Source organism: Melozone crissalis, unplaced genomic scaffold (genome assembly GCF_028551555.1).
Source record: "Melozone crissalis strain CALT ecotype California unplaced genomic scaffold, PUWL_Pcris_2 ptg000132l_1, whole genome shotgun sequence".
Lineage (NCBI taxonomy): Eukaryota > Metazoa > Chordata > Aves > Passeriformes > Passerellidae > Melozone > Melozone crissalis.
The window spans coordinates 998,631-1,014,464 of record NW_026535905.1 but is presented as its reverse complement, the minus strand read 5'-3'; the positions used below and the strand labels follow the sequence as shown (position 1 = coordinate 1,014,464).

At 40.8% G+C, this 15,834-nt stretch overlaps 1 protein-coding gene across 7 annotated transcripts in view; it reads right to left on the bottom strand.

Annotated features, from left to right (window-relative positions):
* CTBP1 (C-terminal binding protein 1) overlaps nucleotides 1-15,834 on the bottom strand; it is a 189,332-nt gene that overhangs the window by 35,059 nt on the left and 138,439 nt on the right. For 4 of the 7 annotated variants that reach the window (XM_054293190.1, XM_054293189.1, XM_054293196.1 and 1 more), the window contains exon 2: nucleotides 1,274-1,428. In XM_054293190.1, coding sequence (XP_054149165.1) covers nucleotides 1,274-1,428 — 155 coding nt within the window. Of the gene's footprint in view, nucleotides 1-1,273; nucleotides 1,429-5,093; nucleotides 5,311-6,735; nucleotides 6,809-15,834 lie in introns of those variants that run through there. The other 3 variants (XM_054293195.1, XM_054293192.1, XM_054293194.1) reach the window with 2 other exon arrangements.

Below are 15,834 nucleotides of genomic sequence, written 5' to 3'. Positions count from 1 at the left end.
AAATGTTTTAGGACTGTCTCATCCTTTAGGCAAGTGAAAATCTGTATTATGGCATTGTAGTGATAGGTAGTGAAAGTATTTTTTCCTGATGTATTACTGAGATATTGAGAATTAATTATTTTTGTATCATAAAAATCAAAAGAAGCAAGCTTTAGTATAATCCCCTCAATTCAGCAGTTTTGTGAAGATCAACAACAGATTACCTATGTCACTCATCAGTTACTCAAATACTTTTCCAAATCTGCAATTTGAGAGAGACACAATCTCAGGATGTGAAAAGTTCATTTATTACACACCACTGCTAACAGAAAATATCCACTGGTTTTTTGCAAGACACTCATGGCACGCAGGAATTCCCCAGTTTTGATGCACCAGAGTAAATGATGTTGATTTTAGTAAGCAAATCATAAAACTATACAGGTGGTAGAGCAGCCAATGGTACAGTGTTCACCCCAAGAGCAGACTGCTCTTAGCTACGAATAGAACAGCATTTATATTAATTATTCTTCATGTGTCATTTGGTTTTTGTAAATGGAATCCATGTATTAACTCCTAACAGTGGTGTGAGAGAGGAAAACAGTAAAACAAAAGCAACTTCTCAACATGATTAAACGGAAATACACAGGAAAAAGGCATTGGATCACATTTTAATTCTTGATATATAATAAAATGAAAAGGAATTGGGAAAAAAAGCTTGAGTTTCCTCTAAATTAAAAAATATATATTTTCTTTGAACTTAATTTATAAAGCTTCATTATATTAAAAATCTCAACAAACATTATCTCTGCAGATCCATTATGAATGAAGACTGAGAATTTTTCAATTCCTTGCATGTGTTCTCAAGTTAGGTTGACATTCACCACATTTTCCATACAAATTTTGGGTTAGTATTTGTTTTGAAATTCTCTTCCAGGGACATTTCTCAGTGCGCAAGGCTGCCTAACCCAACCTGCACAATTCCTTGGCTAAACACAGAAACCCAAGTTACCCACACAGACAATCCAACTCTTGCGGTCTGCCTTTCCAGGAAGAGGCTGAGCACCAGAAATGTTTCCAAGGAGCATTTCAAGGTACCATGCAGCAGTACTTTGCCCAGAAGCAGCTCTGTCCATGAATCTCATTCAGTAGGGAGGCAGAGGGACAACATCCAATCCCCCAAAGCACAGCTCACCACAGACACGGCAGTACCACACCACAGCTGGCACACACTGCTCCAAATCGCTACAATACCTGCGTTTCCTAAAACACCCCAGCTGTCCCTCTTCAACATTACCTTCTCGTGAATCTCTTGTGTAGACTGAGCATCACAAAACGCCACCGTGGCCACATCCTTCAGAATGGGCATCTCTACCGTGCAGTCCCGGCCGTCCAGCAGCGCTACCAGGGGCCGCGGGTGCATGGGCCCGTTCATGATCGGAGGTCGAATGCCTGCAGAAAACACAAAATCCTGTTAGTCAGGCCGTGCCAATGGCACTACAAATAGCTTACAGCTAGTCTGGTTTATGCTGAGGGCAGAAAAAGATTTCAAGGACTGAAGCTAATAAAACAGGAACGAGTTTATACTCAGCTGTCAACCAAGCACAGAAGACATTATGAGGAAATTCCATGGAGGTTCAGAAGGCTGAACTTTGAAAGATGGATAAAATCACTGAGGGAAGAGTATACTTGTTTTTTAAAGATACATCTCACTGTACTAGTCAGTGTCTCTGCAACCTTGTTCAGCCTTTAGGTTTTGACTGGATTCCACACCTTTGTGAGCTCTGGAAAGAGTGAGAAATATCTTGCCCAGGCTTGCAAGAAGAGTGGAGCTTATGGAATATAATAAGCAACTCAGTGAGGATTTGAGTATTCAATTTACATATATAATGATGATTCTGCTGAGACTAAAATTTAACTTTAAAAAGCCTACAACAGCAAAATTTTCCATTTACTGAGGATCCAGTGTCCAAGTTTACAGGCAAAATTGCTGATCTATGTAGGTCTGCTTAGACTTAAAAAAGTTTTACCAAACAATTCTATATAGCTTAGTCAAACACGTCATACTTAATCCACAACTGAAAACTCTTACAAAACAGGAAAAAATGTCCCTCCCTAAATCAATGTCACACTCTGAACGCTGTGGAGTGACAAAGAAATTCATGTCAAGTATCTGGGAGAAGGACAATCAGTCCAAACTGAAGATTTAATTTACATCCTCCTTACAGAGTCTGGAAATGAAAAATAATCCATAAGATATTTAGAGAGCATCTCTTTAACAATACAGATGCTATAAATACATAGAAGTACTCAAGGGAATAATATTAAACCATTGCATTTACAGAAAGTAGTTAAGCATGGGTGGGAAAAGAAACTTCCTGAAGAGATAATGAAAAACAAAACAAAGAATAAGGTATCTTTTTTCCTCTTTTAAAATAAGTTTTAAGCATTGCAAAGTGAATCGGGCTAGTTATTTCTTGTATACAAATTTCAACAGCTATTTTTGTTGCGGTGTCAATTTTAAAACATGGCTTATTTTCTTGTTAATCCAAGTTGGTCCAACAGCAATGCAAATGACTGAGGTGCCCCAGTTAACTCCTACAAGCAATCCCTGCACCTTAAGTCCCAGCCTGTGTCAGAAAGCAAGTCCTGGAAGACTGGTATCTGCATTTCCAGTGGATGGAAAACCAGCAGCATCCCAGCCATACAAGTATGCGATGAAGAAAAGCAGCTGCTGGGAAGAGAGATTTTCACAAGTCAACAAAAGGAGCGTTTGGCTTCCCCGGGGAGCAGCCTGGGCTCTGGGACACTCCAGGGGCTGCTGCCCTCACAGTGCCTCTCACTGCCTGGCCTGAACCCACAACTGCAGGGCACTCCCAGCCAGCTCGGGACAGCCCAGTGCCCCTGCAGGCTGGCACTGCAGCTCTGCACCCATTCACACTGCTTTTATACCCCAGTGCCCCTGCAGGCTGGCACTGCAGCTCTGCACCCATTCACACTGCTTTTATACCCCAGTGCCCCTGCAGGCTGGCACTGCAGCTCTGCACCCATTCACACTGCTTTTATACCCCAGTGCCCCTGCAGGCTGGCACTGCAGCTCTGCACCCATTCACACTGCTTTTATACCCCAGTGCCCCTGCAGCTCTGCACCCATTCACACTGCTTTTATACCCCAGTGCCCCTGCAGGCTGGCATTGCAGTTCTTTGCCTATTCACACTGCTTTTATACCCCAGTGCCCCTGCAGGCTGGCACTGCAGTTCTTTGCCTATTCACACTGCTTTTATAGCTGAAGACATGAGAACAGCAGTCACTAGGTTTGGCTCTTTTCTGCTCCACTTCCAGCACCTCCCCACCCCTGATGGCATGGACTGACTGACTCTGCAATACTCTCACCGTTTTTCAGATGGGAACAAACAAAGTTTGTTATGGCAATTACACTGTTGCAAAAACACTCCTAACCTGTACTATGATAGGTGAGCTTAGAAATGCTTCTGGTACACATTATTTCAGTAATATTCAGCCACCAAAACTAAATGGGAGACATTAATACGTAATTTTTCAAACTGTGCAGCTTGATAGCTTATTGTCAATACTTGTTTGAATCAAAAATGGCCACATAACCCTCATACAGACATTTTTAGTAAATAAACTACACACCAGTAATGGGGTACAGGAGACAAACACCAGAATGTACAACATAAAAATACTTAAGGTATTAATGGAACAATTCTATCCTTTAATGGGGATTTAATTACAAAACTCCACATTAAATATACTTAAATACATCCTAGGATAAAGCATGTTATAGACTTGCTCACATTTTTTAAAAAACAGTATATATAACAGCATTAATAAAATGCAATTATGTCTAGAAACAAATGCAAAAATGACATTGCAAGACCTCTTCATTTTGCTTAGAGTGACTGTGCTTACTCAACAACTGAAACATCATGATCTTGTCAGTACAGCAAAGCCAGAAATTCAATAACAAGTCTGAATGCTAGCTAAAATAAAATTTTAAAAGCTAAAAACTTTGACACTAAATTTGTTGCAGATGAATGAGGAAAAATATGGCACAGGTGATTCCCTCAGAGCTACAACTAAAGCACCTCTGTCAGAGCACAGAGTCCAAGCTTTAAAAAGTAGGTGAGATTAAAAACTCTCACTTCAAAGAAACACTTTTCTGACCAGGGCTAGCTCAAAAAATCATGAAATGTTACAGCACTGAACAGAGCCCTTTCAGATAATGATTTCTCTAAAACACAAAGGTGTGGTCTGGTTTTCCCCTCACACCAGTATATCTAAGATTTCAGCCAAGTTACTTGTGCAACACTGGTGCTAAGGGGAATGCCAGGGCAAGCCCCAAAGCACAGGAACAGAGTCAGAAAAACCCCAGAAGGAGGAACCCTCCCTGAGAAATTTCAAGGCTTTGTTAAGAATCCCCAGAACTCAAATACATCCAGTGACCTTGACCACAAAAACCCTACAAACCTCTGCTTGCTAAAATCCTTTCTGAACTTCAGCACAGACTTCCTGTTGCACAATCTTTGTGCCTAAATCTCCTGCCCCTGAATGGCAGGCAGCAATTCCCACTTCAGGTAACTTCCAGGAACTTCATCCCAGTGGCAGCCCCTACCTAAAGTCCCCATTTGGGAAGACATGGATTCACTGTAAATCAGAACCTTTGGAACAAAAAGCTTCCTCTTCCAGCATTTGGACACATTCTGCCTGGATTTTATCTGGGAATGTCACACTGCACTGTGCCTTTGGCTTTGCAGGGGACCCTCAGAGAGGCAGCAGAAAGCAATGTGGATTTAAGAGCAATGTGGATTTAAGGGCAGTGTTTTCCATGCCTGCATTTACAGTGAATAATGCAGCTCTGTGCCAGAGAGAAGTAACTGCAAAGTGGTCAGAAGTGACATTCAACATGACAAATGTAAAACTGAGTTAAAAAATAATTTCACTTAGCTGGCTTATTTAAAAGTATTATGGTATAGCACTTCATATTACACAGATAACACAAATTATACCATCCACCCCCAAATCCTATAACTTTTGTTATGGGAAAACAATCTTAGTTTATCCTAACTCAAGACTTTCAGGAACCCCTACCAACCTGACATTTCTTAATCTGAGCTTGATTTCCAGGATCATGAATTCGATTTCTCAATGCTTTACAATCTTCAGTATTCTGAGGCAAAATAGCAGCCTGTCACTCCATCCTCATTTCCATGTCTTTAATTTTTCTTGCAGCCTCCTGTTATCTTGAACCAAAGCTTTTATACTTCTTATCCACTGCAACCTCTGTAGCCTGGATGGTGTTCAAATTTTTACTAAAAATTAAACACAAACAATACATTAAAACAACGTTAAGGGTCTGACTCGTGCTCACAGAAGGCAGGAAACTCGAAATTAAAGCTTCTCACTGCATCTGTACTCTTCCCCCTATGGCTGCTGGCTTCCCACCACACCGGCTGTGCTGCCACGGGCCATGAGCATTGCAGGGCAAGCAGGGGAGCGGTAACACACACTGCACCTTGCTCGGGACAGCAGGTGTACTGCACATACGCCTACCTGCAATGGTGGGCACCACTCCCATGGCCAAGGCTTTGCCTGGCTGGGCAGGGATCCAGGGACAGCGTGTGATCTCCAAAATCCCCCTGCTGGAGGGCCAAGCCCTCCGGTGGGTACCAGAGATGGAGTGAGAAGCCTTAACTCTGAACTTGACGCTTTAGCTGGGTGTAAGTCAGGCCCTTAAGGTTATCTAAATGTATTAAAGAACAAACCTCACACTTTCCCAACAGCTCTAATCCAGCTGCTAGTCTGGGGTTTCTGCCCTGCCCCCATGTGGAACAAATCAGGTGGGGAAGCTCTTACCCAGTACCAGCTACCGTGCCAGTGGCTGCTGGGTTTTTCTAAATTAATTCCAGGTATAAGGTGCAGGGACAGACAGAGCAGCTGTCCACGGCAGCAGCTATTCACATGTGGCTCACAGCACAGTGCCTCTGCACAGCTGCAGCCTGCAAAAAACCTATCAAAACCTTATTCTGGTCCAGCTCTTATGGAAATAAACGGGGGAATTGAAAAAGCAGTTTTCAGCTGCAGAACCTGAGAGGAGGCCAGCCTTGAGCACAGCTGACTGTGGGTCCCAGAAACAGGGGATTAACGAGCTCACCGTGCAGCTTTGCAACCAAACAGGAGCGTGAGGGCTGTGAATTATTTCACCTCCACACCTTTGAGAGCATGGGGACTCAAAGGCGATCAGCCCAACCTCAGCACAAGATGTATTTTCTTAAACTGGGAGGAAGCCACCTAAGCAGGGTAGTGTCCTCCTCCCTCCCAAAGCCACCAGCATCTCCTGCTCCTCAAGCAAAGGGGAGGGTACATTGTTTGTGCCACCTCCAATGCCATTGGCACGCTCAGCACTGCAGGGTAAGAAAGCTCTCCCTGACGTAATCCAGGCTGCTAAAATGTGTTTCAAACTTTCCGTAAAAACATCTTCTTATGGTACAAACTGACAGTAATTGAAGCAGTCACTTTGCCCAAATACCAGAGATCTCAAAGTAGTCTGCCATGGTTTACTGACATCAGAAAATGTACTACAATGCAAAGCTATCAAAATTAATAACAATGTAATTTTCACATTTTTCTACTGCTGATTGACCTTGACATCATTAGGGTGAGGAGTGTCTCATATAAAGCACACATGTTAACAGTAAAGGACACTGTCAGATTTGTAGGCCCAAAACTTGACCTACCTTTCATTTCTTTAAATCTGTTTGCAAAGTCCATGTAATTCTTTAAATGTGTTTTTCTTTTTTCAAAACAAATGCTTCAATTCTTTTTTTCTGAAAAATACATCAATGCCAAAAAGCACAACACTTATCAATAACCCTATAATCACAAACCAACAGGAACATGAAATCGAGGAGAGCAGCCTGGCAAGAGTTTTCCTGTCACTGGGGATTCTTACAAGTGCAAAGATTAAATAAGGAAGAAAAATCCCTTGACAATATCCTCCTTTTCAAAGAATTTGTGGTAAAAAACTTCCTTTATACATTGTAAAACATCAAAGTGATTTATTTTTTTTACAAAATGCAAACTACTGAAAAACCTCATCAATATTTACAGAAACAAGACCTGAAAATGACAGGTTGGACATTCAACTAATTTATAGCCTTGCACATGTATAATGAGACTAACCCCTTTGGCATTTACCTTTATTTTATATTCTTACCTAGGTGTAAATTCAGTGAGAGCTGTCACTTATCTATCATAAACCCTCACAAAAATTTGCATTATTTTCAAAAATAAATGCTAATATTAATTCAAGGAAAGAATGAATTGTCAAAACAAACAAAAAATACCCTACTCATAACACGAACACAGAAGCTGTTATGAATTACATCTGCCAATATGCACCATTAAAATTCCTAGAAACCCCATACTTAAAAACCATATTTTAAGGTTTCTGACCTATCATGCATTTTTACATCTTGGACTGTTTTGGCAGGCTCATTGTTTTGTGCACCATGAACTCAAGTTCAAGATATTCAGATTCAAGGTATAGCAAAACTCTAAGAGCAGTCAATTAGGAGTTTGAAATACAACTCAGGTACAAGGATCAAAGAAAAGGATGCAAGAAAAAAAAAACATTTATCATCCTTCAGTATTGTGATATTCAGCACATTTAGATGCTGAATATGCAACACAAAAATTTCATGATTCCACCAGAATCTGAGCCAACACTTTTTGCTGCTGCCTTCAAGATGAGCAGGATGCAATTTCCTATGAGTTGGGATGCAGGATTGGAGGGAGGCACAGGGGAGAATACTTTAAAATAAAGAACACCAACAAGGGACAAAACAGTGACAGCCACCCTCAGAAGACTGAATTATGCAGCAGATTAAATTTAATTTCCTTCTTTTCTCATCTCATTTAATGCTTCTAAGTGTATTTCTCAAGATTTTAGGAACCTGCTGCAAGGCTTATTAAAATTGAGAGGAACAACCCCAAACTGCTTTTGAAAGTAACAAGATGGATGGATCTCACAGTGCACACGCAAAAGCAAAGTGAGCAGAGGCTGCACGGAAAGCTGGTGTGCAGCCCTGGGGAAGTTAATGCTGAGCACACTGGACTTTACTGCAAGCACACAGTGCATGAATCCTGCTGCTCTCTATGCTTTTTATTTACCTGAACTCAGAAAGAACAAGTCATCTTCCTTCTTTTCTTTTGAATTAGCAGGAGACCAAGAAAAACACAAGCGGTTTCCTGTGCTGCGCTGCCCCGGCGATGTGCAGAGCAGTCACACCCAGCCGTACCCTCCTGCTGACTGTGAGGGTGAAACGCACCCGGAGCTCTGCAGACACTCCCAGCTCCCTCCCCGACACTGAACGGACACCACCAGCAGCACCGTGAAGCCGCAGCCCGGCCCTCAGCCCTCCGTGGGGGCATCTGTGCACATTTCACTTCACTGTTTCACTGCCTGGGCACCAGGCAGTCACCCCAGCACACAGCACAGCAGCCGCAGCACAAAGCGCGTGAGACAACTCTCTTGCTTGATTTTGGTACAATCAAAACAAAACAGCCAATGACTTCTGTTTAGAACATTCTGCATTTCCCTGCTGCTACTAGAACCTGACTCATGATTCCTCATTCCTGTTCCATACTCACACTGCAGGTAACCTTGCCATTCTCAGGGTATTATTCTGACAATCACGAGGACATGGGGCTTAGCTGTGGTTTTTAATAGTGATCCCTAACCAGTGGGGTTTGGTTGTTTTTTTTTTTTAATCTAGTAATTTTGCTCTTATTTGTCTAATATCTGTCAGTGTGCACACTAAATCCTAAGTGCCTGTCAGGGTACAAAAAACCAAACATCCCACAAGGTACATCTTGAAAGCCTTTGATCAGAAATAATGTTCCATTAAGGAGAAACAAAATAATCTGGCAACATTTTATATTACACATGTACTTCAAACATCAGTGTGAAGACTGGAAGCATTTCACATCTGTCAAAAAATTACTCAAATTACATATTTGGAGTATGCTGTAAAGATATGCCTAATCTTAACTAATACTTTTCAAAATAAGACTGAAAACAGTATGAATCACACTATTTAATGTAAAATAAACAAGCAGTAACAGCACTATGTACTATGGTAAAATGTTTTAATTTCCCACCACCATTTAAAAAGCAAAACAAACGGCAATATTCAGTAACAACTATATCAAGTAGCAAACACAGAAAGTCTAAGTATCTGCAATAAAACACACACTAAAAGCAATGCAGCAGTGTTGTTTTCAAGTAACAGATACATGAAAGCAAACTCCAGAGAAAGGCAAAACATCATCAAGGACTGAGCTCTCCTTGGACGTGCAACATCTCAGTGCCTGTGCACAGCGAGTGTGTATCTGTTTCAAATATTTCCAGCTTTATTAAGTAATAAGTGAAAGAAGGGGGAGGATCAATAAATTGGCAACAGTGGAGCTGTGCTAGTTGAGTTCACTCACATCAATCTCAGCTTCTGAGAAATTCTGGCTAAGGCTGCCAGCTCCTGTTAGCTATCCCACAGGTTTTACAGTCCACACACACTGTGACAAAAGCCACAAGAAACTGCTTGGTCACTTACAGGAATCACTGCAGTGAACTTGGGGCTGGGACCTGCAAATCAAGACCCAACCAACTCGAGAATTGTAACTCAGCAGCCACATCTGCCCACAACTATGGACATCAATCTCCAGCTGCTGATGGGGCAGCTTGTCCAAAACGCAGAGCTGAAGGCATGAGCCAAGCCTGCACTACAGACATCCCCACACAGCACCCTATGCTGGGTTTATATCAGAATGCACCTCCCCTTTCCCCTTCCCCAGGACAGTGACCATGGAGCGGCTGATTATGGCAGCTGGAGGCTAACCCACCCTAACAAGCTCCCAAACTCTGGTTTAAAATACAACTGGGCTTATATTTCAGACCATAAATTTTATTGGCGGGTGGGTGTGACTTTAAAAAAAAAAGGCAGAAAATTCCTGCTGGCAGAAAGTGGAAAAACAATCTGTTTCAACAATTGCACTAGGAGCAGAATGATTAACTCCCTGAGCCTTTCCAGTAACAATACAGACCTTGCCAAGACTTACTGAAACACTTTCCACGGAAGAAGCAATCCTGAGGATAAATAACACCAGACCAGACCAGGTTGGCAAAGGAGGGTTGTGCTGCACATGAAGTGCATCAGTGGCCCTTACCCTCACTCCTCTGCCCATGTGCTCAATAGGCAGCATGCAACCATGCCTTTCCATTTTAAATCAAGTTATCAGAACTAGCATCTGGGCTGTAGTTTTGATAAAAGTTCAACAGCCACACAGTGTTAATTTAAAATGTAATTCCCTCAAGGAATGAGTCTTGATGTGCCCATGACATTTGCATTTGAACTATGAAGGAAAAAAGAAGAGAATGAATTTTTTTCCTCTCACCAATAATGTTACTCTTCTAGCAAGTTATTTTATTCCAGCAGGTTTGGGTTTTTGTTTGTTTTGCTTTACACTACTGCCTGAGCTGGAAATATTCTTTGAGAGAAAACACCACTTTTGAGCTTTGTCATTACAACTGCTTTCAGAGTATTAATTTCACATTATGTTTTAAAGACACTGCCAAGAATTTATTACAACATAAAATTTCTAAATGTAGCCTGTATTAATGGCTACACTCTGTGTTTTTCTCATATTTTAGATGCTGTACAGGAGTCTGTCTCTGAGAAAGAAACCAAATAATCCAAGTGGAGCCAACATCAAAGGCTCCCTTTATTCTGATCCCAAACACCAAAAGCAATTTCTCCAACAGCACAACTGTACTTTGACCCAAGAATGTTAAACTATTACCTGAGACACTCCTTATTTTCCTTATCAAAAAGTCTGAAGATAAGCAAGTGTGGGGCCTTGGATAACCAAATCATTCTCACAAGGTTTATTTCTTTCTTAAGGTCAGGAGAACACACTCCGATGACACTAAAAATAACAGTATGGAAATATTTGACATATTGAACACTGGCCAAGTTCTTTGTAACTCCTTAACTTTTTTTTTTATTTTGGGAAAGCATCAAACGTGATACATTATCCTCTCAGCTGAACATCATGATGCTGTGTGTCAGCAATCTTTACAGTGAAACAACCACCACAACAACAAAAAAATACTGTGACTTGTTTAGGGATGGGAGAAGGGAGGAAAGCTGGAAACTTTAAGGCAGACAGGTAAAAACTTTAAAAAACAAATATACATATATATATACACACAAACACATAGTCCAGACTGCTAAAATGAGCATATTTAAAACAGGACAATTCAACACAGTAGTAAGGATTCTGGTAAATAGGGATAATAAAATCCCTCCAGTGACACTCCATTATGTTCCTCTGAAAAGCACAGCAACTCTGACAAACACTGAACCTTTGCAACGGGCTCCTTAAAGCTTTTTTCTCTCTCCCTTTCTGGATCCTCCCACAGCCCCCGACCTCTGCTGTTCTCTGCCAATATTATGAAAATGGCTGATGATGATTACAAACTAGAGAAGAGTGTAGTAGTAAAACTGAGAAAATTTGGAGTATAGTGAAATCAAAATCCTGTACCTCCCATCCAGGGTCCTCCGCAGCTTAAATAATCAAAGTTAAATAAATAGCTTTTTCTGAAAAGACACTCATTTTGAAGGTAAGCAAACAGGATGTATAAAAAATGACAAGCTCACTGAGAACCAGCCAGTAACAACAGTCCAAGTGCCAAATAAAACAGGCAGTTTAAGGCCAAAGCCGGGTTTATGTTATCATGTTACATTTAATCATAATATAACCAAAGCAATGATGTAAGAGAGCTGTTCTACTGAGCTGTTCTTCAAGTACAAATCTGAGCTTCAATTACAAAGGCTCTGGTCTCAACATCACAGTTCAAGCTGCACAGAAAAACAGTTCAAATTGGGAGCTATTTCCATGACTTGATGAGAGAAGCAAAATATTTCTTCCCACACATACCACATACTGAAGGGGTTTAGGGAAGGTTTTTGAACATTCAAAGATCTTTCTTATGGTGAAAAGTCAGAAGTGGTTAAAAATGACCTATATTTGCATTTTTTTACTAGGGTTTATAGTTTCTTTTAGTCTCTGCAGTTTAACCATTTTCAACTTGAAAAGGGTCCATTCACATGCACTAAAATGCTTTGCAGATAATAATAAATTTTTCAGGGCACAAATCATGTTCTGTCTCCGTAAATTGCATAAAACATTTATCAGTGCTAAAAAACATCAGTAACAGGGGGAGGATTATAAAAGGAATTACTGAATCCATCATTAAGAGTTAGAGAATGTTAAGGCCAAAGGGCACTCTTCACTCTCGACATGGATTTCTTGCCACGTTCTCTCTCTGACTCTGGATTTTTGATCAAGCACTTGTATTTTGGAAAATGCATTCACTATCCCATTTCTCTGTAAATACAGTGAACATGACAGTTCATAGCTTTATTCTAGCCTATGTGGTTTAGCACAAAAACAAACTGGCTGCAGCTCGTGTGGCTGCCAACGTGCAGGCAGAGCCATTTCCAAAACCTGCCCACGGCACATCTGCGCGCCACACAAATGTCAGCTCCCCCTCGCCCAGCGACAGCCCCAGACTCCTGCAGTGACACACTTGGTGAGAAACAGACAATTATAAAAATGGACCTCTTCTGAAACAAAATACAGACCGGCAACAGTTGGAGAAGCAATTAAATTGGTCTGGTTTCCATTCGATCGGATGTAGAAAAAAATCCCAAAATAAGAAAGCTTACTCTGATTTTTCTAGGTTTTTGAAACCAGAAACAGGAGGGATGGCAGTAGCAGGATAAACAGCAGCATGCTGAAAGGCTGCAGGAACGCTCTTTCTGCAAGCCAACAGGAAACACATTACTTTGAATTTTATCAAAGATAATCATCACTGAGTTCATGCAAAGTAAACTGGAAACTCATTTGGTTGCTCAGAAAGTGGACAAGGCATAGGGAAAGATGCTGGAAAACGAGTTTAACTGCTTCCTACTGACTGTGATTTCTGAAAAATTGGGAGAAAATGACAGCTGAGCGCTTACTCAGTGCAATACAGCAGCTATCAGATAACTCCCAGAAACCAAGAAACCATTATGACTATTTTCCAGAACATCACAGAAGAAATTGAAACTTGAATCCTTGAACTTGGGATTGATGCAGAGTAAAAGTTCTTCATAACACGTTATTTTCCCTATTTTCTGGATATAAAGCAAACCAAATTCATGCAGGTATATCACTGCAAAAGCAAAAAACCAGCAGTTACTACTTCTGCTCCCTAACTTTGGTTGCAGCCACGCTCCTTTTGCTTAGCAGGTATTTTGACAGCACAACAATTATTTCAGAAGAAACTGTAGCTTTTAAAACATTTTCATCAATCTTTTAATTCATTCTGTTCCTCTGGGTTGGGACTGTCAATTCAGATACAAAAGGAAGATGAAAAACAAGTGCTGAGAATAACAAATGAAATGTGAAAAATAACTCTTTGTGATGAAAATTGTACATCCATGAGTAGCCCAGGTGAGAGCCATTTATTTCATCTGCACTGTAAACCAGATTAAAATAAGGTACACTCAACCAGTGATTAAACAGGTGCTGGTCAATGAAGTTAATGCTTTCAGAAGAAACTCCACCTGTGCTCTTTGGTTTTTGAATAATGAATTAGCCTTACTTCCTTATGAAGTCTACACCATCACAATACATTGTGAAATGTGACCCTCAGGCTGAGATAAAATTCTCAATTTAATCAGAGCTATGCATCCCTTAAAGCTTATGTTAAATGGTTCACACAAAGACAATTAAACTTTTATGTTAAAAATATTTAAAGGACAACATAACTAGTAGCTTAATTCTCTGGGAGGTCTGACAAGGACCCACAGCAGAATGGGGAAGAGCTTTCCACCATATGGGATTTCAGCAAACAGTCTACCCACCTGTGGATAGATGAATTTGAGAAGGGACACCAGCCACACTCAACATCAGGTTAAAGAATGAAAAACATCTAAGAGGCTGCGCTGGTTACTGGAAGTTTGGTTCCAGAAGGAATATGAAAGAAGAGTTCAATCCACACCAGAACCATTCCAATTCAGCACAGGGATTAAGTGAATGAATAGTGGGAGCTCCATCCTCAGTGTGGTCTCTGCAGCCCCTCCTGGGCCAGCAGCGCCATCAGGCATTGCAGGGAGGGATGGGGAGGGAAAAATCAGCTCAGTACATCCTGCCACCAGTTCCTCTGCAGTACACCAGGACTGGTGTGGGACCCGTTTTCTTTCTCTCAGATGTGTTGGGAGAATGAGGGTGGGGGCTCGAAGGGAGGAAGGAATGGTTCTACTCTGCAGGATGAGACACTCACACAGGAGGCACCAAGGCCCAGGGTGACACTTCTTTCACAGCTGCGTTATGGTTAGTGAAAATCTGCTCTGCAAACTGCTGGGAAAAGCCCTCATCTGCTGTACTCAACTCCAAGAAAACCACTGGCAAGTAACTGCAAGAACAGTTTTGGTGGAAGGGTTTGGCATGAAGCTAAATCTTTCTTTTCCACCAAAGTTATCTAAAGAAAACATGAAATGCAAAAATAAGGGGATTGCACCTAGAGGGATTGGTTTGCTTTGTTTCACAGTTATATTTTTTTTAACTGTCCAGAGGGAATGAACAATGTGGTTGCTGAGTAATGCCATGACACTTGTAACATAGGACAAGTGGCATGAACAAAGTATTTCTGACCTGTAGGTCTGTAGTGCTTTAACTAAAATTTGTTAAATGCTGCACAGACTTATGGCTTTGAAATGGAACAGTGTGTACTTTAACTCACAGAATAAAGAAAAAGCAGTTCAGGACTACACCCAAACAGGCCAGATGAACTGACTGTTTATTAAACATGTAAAATGGAGTTATGAGCAGTACCAATTGAATTTATTTGTTTTGCACACTCCCTAATAAATGGTTAGTGAAACAAAGTGTCTGAAGCCTGGAACAGGATGGAGAAGAATGAGCCAAAGTACATGAATTCAAATCTCATTTTTATTCTGCATATCCAATCTGTACAAAGCTCTTCAGACAAAGGTCTGGAGCTGGTAGGAATGAGATTAAATCTCATCCTAAAGAACTTGAAAGCAACTACACTGGAAACAGAAATCCTGCAACTGCTTGTAGCAGATCTGAAATTAGATAGTTACCAATAGTTCAGAGTACTTATTTAGATAGCTCCAAATCTCTATAAATGTGAGCAAACACGAATAGCCTAACTGCTCTCTGTGAAGATGTGTGACAGACCTGTTTTTTCTCCAAGCAGCAGCTGCTGCAGGACACCATCACAGCACCATGAACACTGCTCCAATAACTATAAAAGAAGCCCAGCATGTGACTTTTGCCAGTATCGAGGTATTTCAGGAACTTCAACCTCCACTGACTAAAATCAGAAAATATTAATGAAATTATTCCCTTACTTTTGTCAGTCCTGATCAAAGCAAATTGCTTAACTTTGTTCTTAGTGAAATGCACTGAACTCTTAAAGCAAACAGGACACTCTGTCCATAATAATAAAAAAATAAAGAGCAATGTCAATAAATACATTAACGAAATGAAAATTAGGTGCTGTCATTTTGTCTTATTAAGTGTTGGGTACTTTCTGAGCTTAAACTAAGTTTTGGTGTTAGTCTTTGTCTCACTGATTCTGCCAAGTTTTATGTATAAAAACCCTTATATGAAGTACAGTGTTTCTAACACAGTGCACATGATGCAGTATTTTTTTTTCTTCCTTTAAGAGTACATTTTTCCCTGTAAGACAGTGTTATGGTTTA